A 17,268-nucleotide genomic window follows, 5' to 3' on the forward strand; every position below is an offset into this window, starting at 1 on the left:
ACTGTGAGTCCGTTTTCTTTTTCTATAAACAGTCTTGGGTATGTCTTTATCAGCAGCATGAAAACAGACTAATACACCAGTCCTATCAGATTGGGGCCCCACTCTCATGACCTCGTTTCACCTTAATTCCCTTCTTAAAGGCTCTACCTCCAAATATCATATCAATTTAAGAATGACAACTTTCATAAATTTAGAAAGAAGAGCTTTATTTCTCATGAAGAGTTTCAGCCTGCAGGGTGGCCATTCCCAGAGGCTGGGAAGTGTAGCCTCTGGTCAGAAGCCAAAAACAGATACTTCAAGGGAGGGGGAAAAGGGAACAGAAACATACGGTAAGTTGGGTGGTTAAGTGTACATATTCAACAGATTATAGGAGGAGTCATTAATATTTACAAAAGGAAAAACATGCACATGTACAGTTGAGCTTCGTGCCTCTTCATGGGTCCTGTGTACAAAAAATGGCAGTGTTAGCATAATCCCAGGGTGGAGTTTCAGGCCCTCTGGCATCAAAAGATGAAGCAGATGACATGAAAACCTTCACTGCACATTCTCCGTAGATTGGCCAGAACAACTCCATGGTCAATTGTCTCTCATCAGGAAGAAATGCTGGTCTGTTGTTGCACCGAAACTGCAAAAGGGAGGGGCAGCATCAGATGGTTGGTTGATATCAGCAGCAGAGTCTTTTGAGAGGGCTGGTTTCTATTCAGCCTGTAGGGAAGAAGGCCTAATGGCTGTTAGTGAGGGAGCAGGTATAATAAGGTGTGTCCAACCTCTCATACCATCATGGCTGAGAACCGTTTTCAAGGTTATTCTGGGGTTGCTATGGCCAAGAGAAGGTCTGTTCACTCAGTTGAGGGGCTTAGAATTTTACTTTTATTTCCCAGTAGTTATATCAGGAGGTAGGGCTTCAACATGTAAATCTGTGGGCCGGGTGCGGTGGCTCAAGCCTGTAATCCCAGCACTTTGGGAGGCCGAGACGGGCGGATCACGAGTTCAGGAGATCAAGACCATCCTGGCTAACACAATGAAACCCCGTCTCCACTAAAAATACAAAAAAATTAGCCGGGCGTGGTGGCGGCACCTGTAGTCCCAGCTACTCGGGAGGCTGAGGCAGGAGAATGGCGGGAACCCGGGAGGCGGAGCTTGCAGTGAGCTGAGATCGCGCCACTGCACTCCAGCCTGGGCGACAGAGCGAGACTCCGCCTCAAAAAAAAAAAAAAAAAAAACATGTAAATCTGTGGAAAGAACACAGACAAAATTCAGTCCATAAAAGATTATTTAAAGCCAAATAAAAACAGGTGAAGAATACCAACCAGGCCAAGGAATTGGACCTGTATTCCTCCAATCACAGAAAGATGTTGAAAATCTTGATCGAGGTTATAAAAATGTTCTCAAGAGAGGCATCTTCCTTTTCATTTTCCTGTTCTATAAAGTAAGGACTGTTTTCTAGGAGCCCTTTCAGACTGTTAGGGTGTGATTGCTGGTTACATTTTAGAAAATTAATCTCTAAGAACTGCTAACTCTGTCTGAATCATGGGCTATGAAGCAATTATGTCACCAAAAGTTAGATAATTTGTAAGGGTCATTGTTTTTTATTCTAAAATGGCTAATAATTAATAGACCAGTTGCTGTCAAGAGCAACAGAATCCTGCAAGTTCTTAGTATCATCAAATAAATACTAATACAGAATAAGATGGTCTGAGTGTGGTGGCTCACACCTGTAATCCCAGCACTTTGGGAGGCCAAGGTGGGTGGATCACTTGAGGTCAGGAGTTCGAGATCAGCCTGGCCAACATGGCAGTCTCGATTAAAAATACAAAATACTAGCCAGGCGTGATGGTGGGTTCTTGTAATCCAAATTTCTTAGGAGGCTGAGGCATGAGAATCACTTGAGCCCTAGAGGCGGAGGTTGCAGTGAGCCAAGATCACGCCAGTGTACCCCAGCTTGGGTGACAGAGTAAGACTCTGTCTCAAAAAAGAATATAGAAAGACATAATAAGATGAACTGGTGAGATTTTTTTAATTTGGACAATTCTGGCATGATTAGCTTGCACCATAAGGGACATTTGTAAATATTTTTCCAAGGCCTTACTTTTATACAGTTTCCAAAAGAAATCTTGGGTCTTCTTTAACTCCCTGCTCAGTAAAATGTGAATTGAAAGGCAGATTGAATACCGAAGGGCCAGAGCTGGAAGGATATTTCTGAAATTACGCATTTCCAACTCTCACATCACAGACCAGTAAGCTGAAGACCAGAGGTACACAGTGATTGGCCTGAGACAGCACCCCAGCTATTTATTGGAAAAGCTTGCCTGACACAAACAAGAAATAAGCCTTATTTCAAGATTTTCAACATCTTTCTATGACCAGTTATGACTGGTGAAAAACCAGAACTGCTCTAAAATTTAACCAACATTATGTAGTACTTGCTATGTTCCAGGCACTGCTTAAGTCAGTTTCTCTCCTGGCCATAGAAAGTACCTAGGGATATTGTCAAAAGGCAGCTTCTGATTCAGCAGGGCTGGGGCCAGGTCTGAGAGTCTGCATTTCTATTATAACAAGCCCCTAGGTATTGCTGATGATCCTTGTCTGAAGACAACACTTTGAGTAACAGAGGTCCAAGTACTTTATTTATTTATCTATTTACTTATTTATTTATTTATTTATTTATTTATTTATTTATTTGAGACAGAGTCTTGCTCTGTGGCCCAGGCTGGAGTGCAGTGGCATGATCTCAGCTCACTGCAACCTCCGCCTGCCAGGTTCAAGTGATTCTCCTGCCTCCGCCTACTGAGTAGCTGGGACTGCAGGCACACATCACCACGCCCAGCTAATTTTTGCATTTTTTAATAGAGACGGGGTTTCACCATGTTGGCCAGGCTGGTAACTCCTGACCTCAAGTGATCCACCCACCTTGACCTCCCAAAGTGCTGGGATTACAGGCATGAGCCAACATGCTCAGCCCCAAGAACTATATAAATATCAACTCTTCTATTCTCCAAAATAACCCTGCTACTGTTACCGATACAGGTACTGTTGTTATTCCAATTTTACAGAGAAGGAAAGTGAGTTGTCTAAGGGCACACAGGTGGAAAGGGCCAGAGTCAGGATTTGTACCCAGACAGCCTAACTGTAACCTGTGCTCTTAACTACATTACCCTCAGATTCTTGAAAGCAATCCATGATCATCTGCATGCATCCACATATCTGCTTTCAAGGATGGGGCACTAACACTCTATTTTAAGTATGCGGTCATTAAAATAATCACCATGAAAATTATTTTTAAAACTAATCATGATATAATGTTAAGCAAAAATATCAGAATACAAAATACATCAGGCCAGGCCAGGCTCCCTGACCACCCACCTCCGTCACTCAAGTAGGAACCACCCAAGTCATCCCTGCAACAGCAGGAATGGTCTTCTCTCTTTTTCTCTCTCCCAGAAACTACCCCCGGGAAACTTCATTCTTGCTCCTGCTCCCCAACAAACACTTTAGGAAGTGAGGTCTCCCCCGATCAAAGACGTGAGAGAAAAGTAGTCACGGCACCCTGGGAGCAAGCCAGCCACCCTAGCACCTATAGCTTTCTTTCATTCATTCAATAAACATCCACCGAGGACCTACTATGTGCCATACACCATCATAGGTGCTGGGATACAAAACAGACAGAGTCCCTGCCCCCATGAAGATTGCATTCTAGTGGGGAGTGGCTGACAATTTTTAAAAGCATAAAAATAAGCATATTATATAGTATCTTACTAGACAATAATTGTTATAGAAAAATAATAGAGCAGGGGAGTCAGCAAGGCTGGGGGGAGGGGGTTGCAATGGTACTTAGGGTTGTCAAGGTGACCTCAGCAAGAAAATGACATCAGAGAGAGGATTTGAAGTGAGGGAGTTCATGATGCACGTGCCTGGGAGAGAACATTCCAGGCAGACAGAACCACAGGTGCAAAGGCCCTAAAATAGAAACACATCTAGAAAGTTAAAGGTGCAGCAAAGAGGCCATGGTGTCTGAAATGGATGAGTGACAGGAAGAGGAGTCAGAGAGAGAATGGTTAGGGGAAGAGACAGATCATGCAGAGCTTCATTGGCTTTAATGAGGGCCTTGGCCTTTACTTTGAGAGTAATGGGGAGAATCAACCTCGGAGGACAGAGAAAGAAGCTTGAAGACCAGCTAAAAGGCAACTGCAAGAATCCACGCAAGGGATGTTTGTGGATCAGACCAAAGTGGTTGCAGTGGAGATAGTGAGAAGTGGTAATGAGATTCCAGATATTGGGGTTTTTTGAAAGGTTAGATGTGAAATGTGAGCAAAAGAGAGGAGTCAGGGATGCTTCCAAGGCAATTAACTTGGGCACTTAAACACATGAAGCTGTCCTTAACTGAGATGTGAAAGAAGGTAAGGAAAGCCAACTTGGAAGAAAGATCTAGAGTTCAGTTTCAGACACGTGAAGGTGGAAATGCAGAGACATGGAATAGATGGTTGTCTCTGTGAGTCTGGAATTCAGGGATAGGTGTGGGCTGGAGGTGCTCGTGTGGGAGTTTGCAGCACAGACAGCCATGAGACCAAATGAGATTTCCGAGAGCATGTGGAAGGCAAGAAAAAGGAGCGATCTAAGATCTGAGCCCTGGATGTGTCAATGAAAAGAGAAGGAAGCAACAAACATCTGGGGAGATGTATCCAGCAGCAGAAGAGGTAGGAAGGAAAGTGCAGAGTCTTGGAAGTCAAGAGAAGAAAATGTTTGCTGGAGGAGAGAGTGAGCAGCTGTGTCAGCTGCTGCTACAAGGTGAGGTGGGATGAAGACTGAGAACCAAGCTTTGGCTGCAGCAAGGCGGAGGCCATGGTGACCTTCATGAGCAGTTTCACGGAAGTAAGAAGAGGAATATTTTTCCCCACAGGAAGGATAGAAAACTTCAATGATAAAAATGGGAAAGGGGCACCATGGCTGGCATTAAACCTATAGGGAGGGATGGAGGAAGAAGCAACAATGCCTATGGCCCTTAAAGGACAGATCTGTGTCATCCAAGCTGAAATGCTTCTGTGAGTGTAGGAAAAGGCTTTATGTTCTCATGACTCAACAGATTATGCTGCTAATTTACTGACTCTTTGTTCTTTCTTCAGCTGTGCCCTGAATAAAGCTTAATCTCTTAAGCAGAAGAAAAAAAAGAAAGGTCATTGACCAGCAATTAAGCTATCACTCAAATGAAACCTGGATCCAGTTCATTACATGAAAGGGATACTTGCAACATTCTTCCTCAATTTGAGATTCGTGGCTCCAACAATGGATTTTTGGCTTTGATATTGCTGCCACACCTTTGGAACAACAATATTGGGACATTCACACTGTCCTTTCTCTATATTCGGCCCACAGAGGCCAGATTTCTGCATTCAAGGCCAAACCTGCTCTTTCTATCAACTCTGTAAAATCATCTCCTATCACCAGCATTCCTGCCAAGTTACCCATTTAGAACTGTCTCTTTCTTTTTCACACAAAGCCATATGTGAATGCAGAAGAGATGATATACTTAAACCCATCAGAATCATTCCTTTTTTATCCCAAAAATGGAAGATCTGCCTTAAAATTCCTGAACAGTACCTTCTAACTCATTAGCAATTACCAATTGCTTGTTTCCCTAGTTAAACCAGACTATAAAATATATTTCTAGGAAAGCACCTAAGACATTATACTCACATAGATGATCATCTGCTTTGTTTCAACCTGATGGGAAGAACTATCATTATTACTCCCATGGCTAGGAAATAAGACAATTGCAATCAAACCTCATCATTTCAGATCCTGCTACTCTGACAATAACAGCAATTCAACCTTGATTGAAGATTACCTTTGTAGCACATTTGAAAATAAGGCATTGCAAAGAAAATTAATAACACGAATAATGTCCAGGGAAGATATTTAAGCTACTTAGAACATAAAGACTTTCAAATATCATCAATTTGTTAAAGGAGAGCTATCTTCAACAATACTAGCACAGAAAGACAGGATGCATGTGTAATTATGATAGATATCTACTCATGGGTTAATTATGTCCCACCTTTTCCCAAAACTTATGAGGTTTTGTTGTAATTGCTGAGCTACACACACGCGCACATACACACACCCACTACCTCACCCACAGTCATGCAAGTATATTCAAACAACTTGCCAACCCACACATTTTATTTGCCAACACCCACACCCCACCCACAATTAGGTTTCCCAGATTCAAAAAGTAAATTGCTGGTCCTTTCTTTTGGTGCACAATAAGAAAGTACCAGCGACATACTTGAGTCATAAATGGACTACTCCCCAAACTGCTTTTTCATAATTACATAATTATAATTTTAGCAGTATAAAATTAAAAGAAAAAATATTATTTCTTGCTTGACTAAGAAATAACCTATGAAAGAGATTTGCCTCTTCTCCATGCCTATAGATTTCATCACAGAGCAGAAATAATTAGAATCTGTGCTTAACAACAAAAAAAATACACCAAGATTCATTTACGAAATTCAAAATAAATAATATGCTATCTCAAGTTATTATTTTTAGATGTTGAGTTGTATAAGCAACCTGCAGAGGATGAAATTTGAAGGCAGCTCCTCACAAGATGTAAGCATGAGAGAGGCATATATAAAGAATCTTACCAGCCCAGGACCAGCAGATGATGAAATCTGACAGATTGGCTGGCATTATCTCGCCCATTCCGGGTGCTTGTCTCATGCAATCTGCTCCCACGGGGCTGAGCCATTGCCTCACTCTAAAAACATCAACCGCACACACACCACCTCCGATCCTGGAAACTGAAGAACTCTACACTGTGGTAAACATTTGTTCTCTGAAGTTTTCTTCACTAAACTTTTAGGATTCATATTTACCAAATGTTAAGAATGTACCAAATGCACAACATTCAGAAAATTTCCTCCATCGCAATCCACAATAGTTCAAAAATATTTGTTCAACAAACCTCTGTTGAACACCTGCTATGTGCCAGGCACTGCAGTAGCTATTAAAGATGTAAAGCTGAATCAGAGACTGGTCCCCTCCTAAAGGCGATCAGCATGCATGTAGAAAACAATGTCACAAATATGACATGAACAGTGCAACGGTAGAAAGGAAGGCAGTGTAATTCATTCTGCCTAAGAGATTGAAGAAAGCAATGTTGCAGAGGTTGTATTTGAGCTCGGCTTGCAGAAGGAGTTCACTGAATGAGAAGGACAGAAAGAGCATCCAGACACAGCAAAGCCCTGAGACCTGTTTGGGAAACTGAAAATCCAGAATGACAAGAGAAAGAGCAGGCTACAGTGATGGGCTGGGCAGGAAAGGTTTTGAATGCCATGCTTTTATTTTATACTAAAACAATAAGAAACCATGAATGACTTTTAACCAAGGAAGAACAACCAAATCAAATTATATGGTATAATTACATAATTGTGGCAGTTCAGAGGATGGATTGAAACAGGGAGAGAAAATCAGGACTTAAAGTGGAGCTGTGGCAATACAGAGAGGAGGAGGAGGCAAGAGCTATTCCAGAGATAAGATGAACAGGATTCAGGGACCTTCGGATGCCAGAAGTGAAGAAGACGGAGCAGCATGGGATGAATTCAATGATCTCAGTGACAATGACAAGTGAGATGAACTTTCATGAGCCAGTCATGGGAAAGCAGGAGGAGGTGAAAGTTTGGGTGAAGCAGTGAGTTCAGTGTTAGCTATTTAATGGGTTGCCTAGGAGGAGTGGAAGAAAGGGATGAAGGAGGTCAAGAAACTCTATGTCCAAGTGTTGTCAGTGCTGAAGTTAAAGCCAGCCAGATGATAACAGGAGATGAAGTCAGGAGAGAAATGGCAGCCCGGGAGTCAATGGATGTAACGGAGTGACCCAGATGTTGATAGGTTATGGCAACTTGTGTAGAAGAGCATAATCTGGCTGGATTGAGTGTCCCTCGGGAGCCAATGTTCTTGGATGACTGACTTAAGGAGCCATTCCCAAACCCTTTCTCTCTAAAGCCACGTACTCGTTTTCCCTGTTTTCCTTTTAGCTAAAGGGGACAATGTGAGGATACTGGAACTCTGCTGGGAGCCTCCAGAAAAACTTATGCTTCTCTGATAAAATGAACAGACTTAGTTGGTGCTTCCCCCACCATCTTTCTTGAATGCAGAAATAATGCCCAAAAGTTCTTTGAGCCAGCTTGTCACCCATGAGGTGACAAAAAGCCAATATATGAATGATAGCCAGGTAAGAAGACAGAAAGTCCCACTTTCTAGCTCTAGACTATAGGGAGCTTTTAGGCAAGGCCCAAAGCAAAGCAGTATCATAGAAGGAAAATCAGGCTTTAAATGAGTCAAAAGGAAGGAGGCTTATTCTAAGGAAAGGTTGAGGACAGAAAGTGTGTCCTGTGATTTCCCCAGCACCCAGCATGATGCCTGAGATCCAGGAGCTACACACCACCCATTTGCTGAATCAACAAATAGTAAGTGGATGGAAGGACTTCAAGGAAGGCTTGAGGGAGGAAGTGCAAGCCAAAGGGTTTGAAGGAAAAACTCTGTCAAAGAAATGGGGACATGCTGGCTGGTCAGTTAGAGCGTTTGCCCCTTGGACAGAGGTCTCAGATCACAGCAAGAAAGGAAGCAGGTGCTGGTTGAAGGACAGTTTCAGGCATCAAGTCCCAGAAAAGAAAAGGCAGAAATATTGCTCAGAGAGAAAACCATCTGAAACAACAGTATATTGGCCTGTGTCCCTTTTACAGGTCCGCTAGCAGAAGCAGTTCTCAAGGCCTTCCATTTCAGGAGAGCCATATCATTAACACCATGAAAGAATACGATTTCATCCTCAGATGCCTACAGCTCTCAAGTCCACCCAGGGACTCCTGAGGGGGGCACAAGTCATCTTGTAGGGTGAGGTTTACTCTGCCTGACTCATAGGAAAGCCAGTCCAGAATCTTTGATCTTCCACTTCTTCAGGCCTGACAATGGCAGAATTTAATCCATAAGAACGAATTCTAACAGCAGAAAGTTGGGCATTGGACAAGAAAGATCTAGCCAGCTGCAGGGTTCCAAGAGATGCAATCTTGCAAGAGGTGGTACTGCTTCGAGAGCTTTCTGGGTGGAGAAAGATGGCCCAGCTGGTGGAGACAGCCCATAGCTGGAAGAAATTTGCTATCCAAAAAGTGTTCATAGAATGTTCCACACAACCTCACAGTCTCCCAAATAGGACGGCAGCCTCACTTTCTCCTTGTATACCCCTCTCCCATGCCACTCCTTTCTGTACCCACCTACACATTCTGTACCCACCTACACATTCAATAAAGGAAATAAATCTAATGATGCCTTATGTGGTCTTTTTACAAATAGCAGCCAAAATAGACGTATATTGACAATACACACATATACCAGAATCACATGGAGAAAGAAAGAAAGTAAAATGTCATCAGGCATTGAGGGCATCTGCCGCATGTGGGCACAGCTCTGTTTCTAATACTGAGATGCATTTTCTATCATTTAAATATCTAAATGTTCCACGTAAGGGAGAATTGACATTTTCAAATGTTAGTTTCATACATATAATTCCAAGAGAGTCCTACCAAATTGCTGGAGAAACTAATCTAATTTTCAATAGACTCAGAATACACTCCAGATAAGACTGCATTTAACATTTTGATCTACATTAGTAAGCCTCCTCTCACATTGCCTAGTTGGGGACGAAGCCCTAACAAGATATAGCACCACCTATTGACCTGATACTAAAAACACAGGCTGTCCATTTGAGCATATTCAGGCTTACAGGTTATGTAGGGTTGAGACATGTAATTTATTTCATATCAAATGATCTTTAACATTTCAACAGATTTAATAGAAGCAAAGTGGGAATAAAAAACTATAAACATTGTCAAGGTATTCTGCCTCCATTCTTTTAATGTTATTTCTTACAGCTCTGTTATAAGAACTTAATCTTATCTATTTGTCTTAATTATCTTATTATCCCAATCTTATCTATTTGTATTTGCTCCCTGGGTTCATTAAATACATATTCATTAAGCACCTATATATGCCAGATCTTGTGTGTGGCAACAGAACCACAGTGGTAAACAAGACCAACATGACCCCTCACCACCGAGAGCTTACGGTTTTCCTAGAATCTGACCACTTTTCATCACCTCAACTATGAAGGCCTTAGTCCAAAGCCACCTAGATGATTGCAGGAGTCTCCTCACTGGTCACCCTGCTTTCACAGTATGCCTCCACAATCTCTTCTTGATGGAGCATAGAGGGAGTCCTTTAAAACCTAAGTCAGATCACAAACCTCCTCTGCTCTAAAACCTCCAAAGGTCCATCTCATCTAAAATGCAAAATAATTACTGTATAAGACCTGGCCTCCCCTTTCCACCTCTCTCCATCCTCCCAGGCCCCAATCTTCCACACCAACCATCCTGTCCTCCCTGCTCTTTCTCAAAGTCAGGAAGCCGCGGGAGTCTTTGCACTTGCTAACCCCTCTGCTTGGATACTCATCCTCAGATGCCTGTAGGACACACTCCTTCAAGGTCTTTGCTCAAATAGCACACGATTCGTGAGGCCCTTCTTGACCACCTTTCCTGAAATCATAACAGCACTCCTTATGATGGCATTCCTATCCCTCCTGCCCCCCGTTTATCCATCATGCTTATCACTATCTGACCTACTATCTGCAGGCACTCTCCTGTTTGTCTGTCATTGTCTTCTACAACTAGAGTACAAGCTCCATGAGGGCAGGGACTTTGTTTTGTTAACTTTGGAATCTCCAGAGCCTCAAACAGTGTCCATTACACATCTGTCAAATAAATTCTCATCCACTTTCCCTGTGTATCTTTCTCATTCTCTAGACCCTGGTTCCTGAGGACAGTGAAGGAGTCAGACATGGGAAAGTTTCATACCAAGTCTAGGACACAGGAGAGCTTGTCCTATGCATGTTTGGGGGCAGGGCTAGATTCATGAATGTGTTCCATGCTCAGAGGGGCCCTGTGCCAGGTTTAATGCTCTCAGTGACCAAATTGAAATCCTTCATAATTTTTGGACAAAAGGACCTGTATTTTCCTCTTGCCCTGGGCTCCCATAAATTCTGTGGCCAGTCTTGTTTTGAGGATTTGGAATAAAACATGTGTGAGTAAATAGCCCACGGAGAACATCCATCAAAAGATAAACAGTTCTCTCAGTGCATGGCCCTTTTGATAAGTCACAACCACCAGCTGTTTCATCACTGATCATTCCAGGAAGGGAGCTTGGCCCCTGAGGGTATGGGAGGTTTGCTCTCTTCAGCCTAGGACTAACCCTATCCTGCTAGGAAGTCAGGGGATTGTTCCCAGCAGTTCTTTCCTCTGCACCCTTCTCACCCCATCTCTGGCTCTCAACAGGCCACAGGCTGGAATTCCCCACCAGCAAGATCAATCCATGCCAAGAGAGAAGGAGTAACTTACATGGATACAATTGTTAAATTAACTCCTGCAAAGCTTACATTTAAAATAGGCAGGAGGGGTCAGGCGCAGTGGCTCATGCCTGTAATCCCAGCATTTAAGGAGACCAAGGCAGGTGGATCACCTGAGGCCAGGGGTTGGAGACTAGCCTGACCAACACGGTGAAACCCCATGTCTACTAAAAATACAAAAATTATCTGGGTGTAGTGATGGGTACCTGTAATCCCAGCTACTCGGGAGGCTGAGGCACGAGAATCGCTTGAACCTGGGAGGCAGAGGTTGCAGTGAGCCGAGATCGTGCCACTGCACACCAGCCTGGGTGACAGAGCAAGACTCTCTCAATAAATAAATAAATAAATAAATAAATACTCAGGAGGGTTCCCAGTGGGAAAGGGTCACAATCTGCAGTTTTAGCTTAGAGGTTGAGGGGAGGGAATAGATGGGACTGAGACCCAGAAGGGTGGATGCTTGGGGGTATGTGGTGCAAAAGAGGGAGCAGAGCAGAAAGGTAAGAAAGGGACATAAAACATCTCAGAAGACTTAGCAACTGCTTTGTCTTGGCTCAGGGCACCAACAAATGGCTCCTTGTGTTTTCCTGGACATAGACAAAGAGGTGGAAAAAGGAGAAAGAACTATGGGTGCTCCACTGCCCTCTGCTGGCCCTTGCAAGAAGTGTCCTGTGTGCTGGCAAAGTGTCATGGGGTTTTCTCTTGAATGATGGCTGCACACAAAACATTCATGAGTCCTGAGAGCAAGGGAATAGTAAGATATGGTTAAGCAAAACTCCTATTCTATTCTATTCTATTCTATTCTATTCTATTCTATTCTATTCTATTCTATTCACTCAGTGAAGTACTAAACAGTATGGTATAACAGTTTTGGGAATTCAAGCCAGGAAAAAAGCCTTAGGTAGGTGGGTGGTTAGTGGATAAAGACAAACTTGAATTTGTCCTCGAAGTATAGGAAGGATTCAGACAAGAGAAAGAAGAAGAAAGAGAGATTAGAGGTGAAAGGAAAAGCTTTCAGAGAAAGACCCATAAAGACAAGAACAGACACAGAAGAGAGATGGTTAAGCCCAACTCATACTTTGAATATTAAACAATGTTTACAGCAAGATGAGGACAAACTATGCCTTTCCTCAGGCAAAAAATAGGGCAACATCTGAAAGAACAAAGGAAGTTCTTGCCACTAGAAAGCTTGGCGATGTCTCTCATTAGACTTGTTAGGAGTTACACTTTTCACACCCCTGTGAAATAGAAAGTAGGCAGGCCAGAAACAAAAATTCCCCAAGCAAAGTGGTGACATGTTAGAGGCCCTTTAAGGCAAAATAGTGAACCTTGGCCACCCAGAGGTTTGTAACACTCTCCAAGTGTAGACCACACCGAGACTGATGCTCTCTCTCAGGTGGGACCCTGGGATTCCAAAGCTGATTGGAGCCTGAGTGCTGACGGCTTTGTTTTGGTGGCTTTTCTAAGGTTCCTCGGGATAAGTAGGTTGTAATAAAATACAATTTCCTTTCTTAACGACACTGGTTCTCAAACTTTGGGGAACATACAATAAAATACAACTGGGCACTTGTCAAAATATAGAACGGCAGGCTCCATCTCCCAAGATATCGACACAGGAGGTCTGACTGCAGTTTATTAATCTGCATTTTAAATAAGTCTCATGCACTCCCCAGATGATTCCCATACAGGTAATTTTAGGACCATGTTTTGTACTGCCCTATAAACTGTTTCTCAAGTTGCTGGTTAACTCTACTGCAAACCCCTAAGCTTCAGATCCAGTTTTGTAGGATCTCAAGAGCTATTGCCACCCAACTTCAGAAGAGTTTCTGCAAGACTTTCCATTCTGTCATGATCTTCTTTCACCCAGAGGTATTCAATATTCACACAAGAACGGAGAATTTGAAAGATGCCCTGCTTAGCCTGTATGGGCTGCTGCAACAAAATGCCACAATGTGGGTGGCTTGTAAACAACATAAATTTATTTCTCACAGGCCTAAATGCTGGAAAGTCCAAGTTCAAGGTGCCTGCAGATTCAACGTCTAGCAAGGGCTGCACTTCTTGGTTGATAGATGGCCCCTATCTTGCTGTGTTCTCACATGGGGAAGGAGCAAGGAAGCTCACTGGCACCTCTTTTATAAGGGCACTAATCTGATTCAGCAGGGCTGTGCCTCCCAATGGCCCCACGTCTTAAAACCATCACGTTGGTGATTAGGTTTCAACAGAAATTTGGGAACGTAGGGTAGGGGAGGATTAACATCCAGACCAAGCTCAAGCAAACAGTATCAGTTAGAACAGGAATTACCTTAGACCTCAACCTAATACCTAACCAGAATTATATGTGACCATTTTTGTCAAGTTTTGGTTTATAAATGCGAAAGGCAGGAACCCCTGACTTTCACAGAAGGAAAAGCCATGGCAGTTCTTGTGATCAACTGGAACCAGCAGTGATGGATTTGGGACAGTGAGACAGGCCTCCATGTAGTCTTCAATGAGCAAAGGATGCCTGAGCTAATTCATTCATTCAGCAAAGGCTTCTTGAGTGCCCATCTCGTGCCAGGCACCAGAATCCTCGCAGTGAGCAAAACTGGTAGATGTTCTCCCTATAGTTTGTAGAGAAAGACAGAAGATACTTTCAGATGGTAACAAGAGCTGGAAAAGAAATCGAGGATTGGGTAAGGAGTGGCTACTTTAGGTAGAAAGATCAGGGGAATGCCTCTGATTCAATAATATTTATGCTAAGATCTGAATGTCAAGAAGCTGGTCATGGAAAGATCCAGGAAAAATCTCACTTATATGTGGGATCTAAAAAAGTTGAACCCATAGAAAACAGAGGATAGAATGTTGGGGAGATGTTGGTCAAAGGGTACAAACTTTCAGTTATAAGATGAATATGTCCTAGGGATCTAATGTACCGCATGGTGACTCTAGTTAACAATACTGTATTATCTTTTGAAATTTGCTGAGAGTAGAAACTAAATGTTCTTGCTACACACACACAAACACACACAAATGGTAACCAGGGTGAGGTGACAGATATGCTAACTAACTTGATTGTGGTAATGATGTCACAATATATATGTATATCAAATCATCACATTGTACCTCTCAAACTTACACAGTTTTATTTGTCAATTATACCTCAATGAAGTTGGAAAAAATTAAATTTAAAAAAGATCCAGGAGAAGAACAGTAGATGCAAACCTCTGAAATAGAAAGGAGCTTGGTGTGCTTGAGGAACAGGAAAAAGGCCAGTGTGACTGGAACAAGTGAACAAGAGGAAGGAGGAGTTGGAAAAGCAGAAAGAAGCTGGCTGCGGCAAAGGCATCGCTATTGCTGCAGTGGCAGAGAACTATTTTCAACAATGACACTCCAGTGACAAATCTTTGGTTCTGTGGGTGATTGCCAGGCTTTTCTGTACACACTGACACAATGAGTAACTTGGGTCTGTCTAGCGGAAAATATCGACCTTGGGAAGCCATCCTCTCCCCCAAAGCCTTTTCTCCTAGTTCAAGATGTCTGAAATTATACAAAGAAGGCAGAACACGATATGATTCCTCTGTGATTCCAGAATAAGATGTCTGGCTTGGAATGAGACAATCATATGTTTTAGTTTCACCTCTGTCACCTTTTAGTTGGCAAGTTATTGAAACCTGAGCTTTGTTTCCACATCTGTAAAATGGGAATAACATAGAATACCTTACTCACAGGGTTGTTGTAGGCATTGTGTGAGACAGCACACATAAATCATTTACTGCCGCAGCTGGCATATAATAGTAAGTGCACACAAATGTTATTCTTCTCCAAGAAGCTTCATTTCTCTAACTTAAGATGTTGATGGAAGTTAAACAGAAAGTCTGTCTGGAGTAATCACACTGTAACCTGTTATTTGTCATTTGTACCTTAGTGTGAATGAGTCTGCAGTTCTTTCTCCAAAGCTCTACAAAGTTGGATTGAAGAGAAAGAGAGGGCTGGGTGCGGTGACTCACGCCTGTAATCCCAGCACTTTGGGAGGTCGAGGCAGGCGGATCACTGGAGGCCAGGAGTTTGAGACCAGCCTGGCCAACATGGTGAAACCCCATCTCTACTAAAAATACAAAAAATTAGCCGGGCATGGTGGCAGGAGCCTGTAATTCCAGCTACTCAGGAGGCTGAGGCAGGAGAATCGCTTGAACCCATGAGGCGGAGGTTTCAGTGAGCCGAGATCGCACCACTGTACTCCAGCCTGGGCAACAGAGGGAAACTCCATCTCAAAAAAAGAAAAAAAAAATAGAGAGAGAGATTGAAAGAGAGAGCAAGATTCTAGATTACAGAGGGGCCAGGGGAAAGAGGAGAAAACTATTTGGGGAAGAAGGGGTACAATCTCTGAAGTCTTCAGTGTTTAAATTCCTTAAAAACTATTAATAAATGGAAAGAAGACAGCATGAATTCTGACTGTCCTGTACAAACTGCACCTCAGAGTAACCAAATGCTGATGAGAGAAGTTTCTCTTCCAGACCAGTATTCTGGCTAAGGCATAGGAAGCAACAACAGAACTGGAGTATTACCACTGAGCAACCTCTAACGAGCTAAGGAGCTGAGTTAATCTGTACATCAGGACAGCTCACGTCACAGAAGCAGCGAGAACCCAGCATTTTGTGTCTCCAGATAGAAATACACACACCACCCCCTATGAGATATTTCTGCCCTACACTCAAGCCTAAAGTTTTAGGTCTAACTATCAGTTTGATGGCAATACAGAGACCAGAGGAACAGGTTAAACATTACAAGGAAGCAATCAGCAATATCCAGACTATGGGAAACTCTATTGGAGAAATCACCCAGTTTCTTCAACAAATAAATTGCAATGGAAAAAAAAAAAAAAGAACATGAGGAGAAACCTGTAGGTTAGAAAAGATTTGGCTGGGCACAGTGGCTCACACCTGCAATCTCAGCACTTTGGGAGGCCAAGGTGGAAGAATCACTTGAGCCCAGGAATTCCAGACCAGCCTCGGCAACACAGTGAGACCCCCATCTCAAAAAAAAAAAAAATTAGCCAGGCATAGGGGCACATGCCTGTGGTCCCAGTTACTCAGGAGGCTGAGGCAGGAGGATCACTTCAGCCCGAGAGGTCAAGGCTGCAGTGAGCAGTGATTTTGTCACTGCACTTCAGCCTGGGTGACAGAGCAAGACCCTGTCTCAAAAAGAAAGAAAGAAAGAAAAGATTTAAGAGGTATCCCAACCAATCACAACATAGGAACCTATCAAAAATCCTGATTCAGACAAACCAACTATAAAAGTAAAAGCTTATAATAAAATCAGTGAAATGTGACTGGATATCTGATAATATTAAGGAATTACCAATAATTTTTTAGGTGTGGTCATGATATTATGGTTACTTTTTAAAGAGTCCTGGCTCATGCCTGTACTCTCAGCACTTTGGGAGGCCAAGGCAGGTGGATCAGGAGGTCAGGAGCTCAAGACCAGCCTGGCCAACATGAAGAAACCCCATCTCTACTAAAAATACAAAAAATTAGCCGGGCATGGTGGCAGGCACCTGTAATCTCAGCTACTCGGAGCGCTGAGGCAGGAGAATTGCTTAAACCCGCGAGGTGGAGGTTGCAGTGAGCTGAGACGTTGCCAGCCTGGGCAACAGAACAAGACTCCATCTCCAAAAAATAAAAATAAAATAAAAAGAGTCCTTAACTTTCAGAGATATATGCTGGAATATTTACACACATTTGCATTTATAATATGCATAGATATTTATAACTATATATTTACATATATAGACACATATAAATATATGTATAATACCTGGAACTTACTTCAGATTAATCCAGTAG

General features: G+C 42.8%; 1 protein-coding gene across 2 annotated transcripts in view; it reads right to left on the reverse strand.

Moving 5' to 3' along the window:
- Window positions 1-201: 201 nt before the first annotated feature.
- Window positions 202-17,268, reverse strand: part of LY96 (lymphocyte antigen 96) — a 112,272-nt gene continuing 95,205 nt past the window's right edge. The window contains exons 6-7 of one of the 2 annotated variants that reach the window (XR_011606359.1): window positions 777-917; window positions 203-625 (exon numbers count right to left, since the gene is read on the reverse strand). Coding sequence is in view for 1 of the 2 variants with exons in the window: in XM_071067406.1 (XP_070923507.1) it covers window positions 885-917 (33 nt within the window). In the remaining variant the exon portion in view is untranslated. Of the gene's footprint in view, window positions 918-17,268 lie in introns of both variants that reach the window. The other variant, XM_071067406.1, reaches the window with a different exon arrangement.

This window comes from Macaca nemestrina, chromosome 8, assembly GCF_043159975.1.
Source record: "Macaca nemestrina isolate mMacNem1 chromosome 8, mMacNem.hap1, whole genome shotgun sequence".
Taxonomy (NCBI): Eukaryota; Metazoa; Chordata; class Mammalia; order Primates; family Cercopithecidae; genus Macaca; species Macaca nemestrina.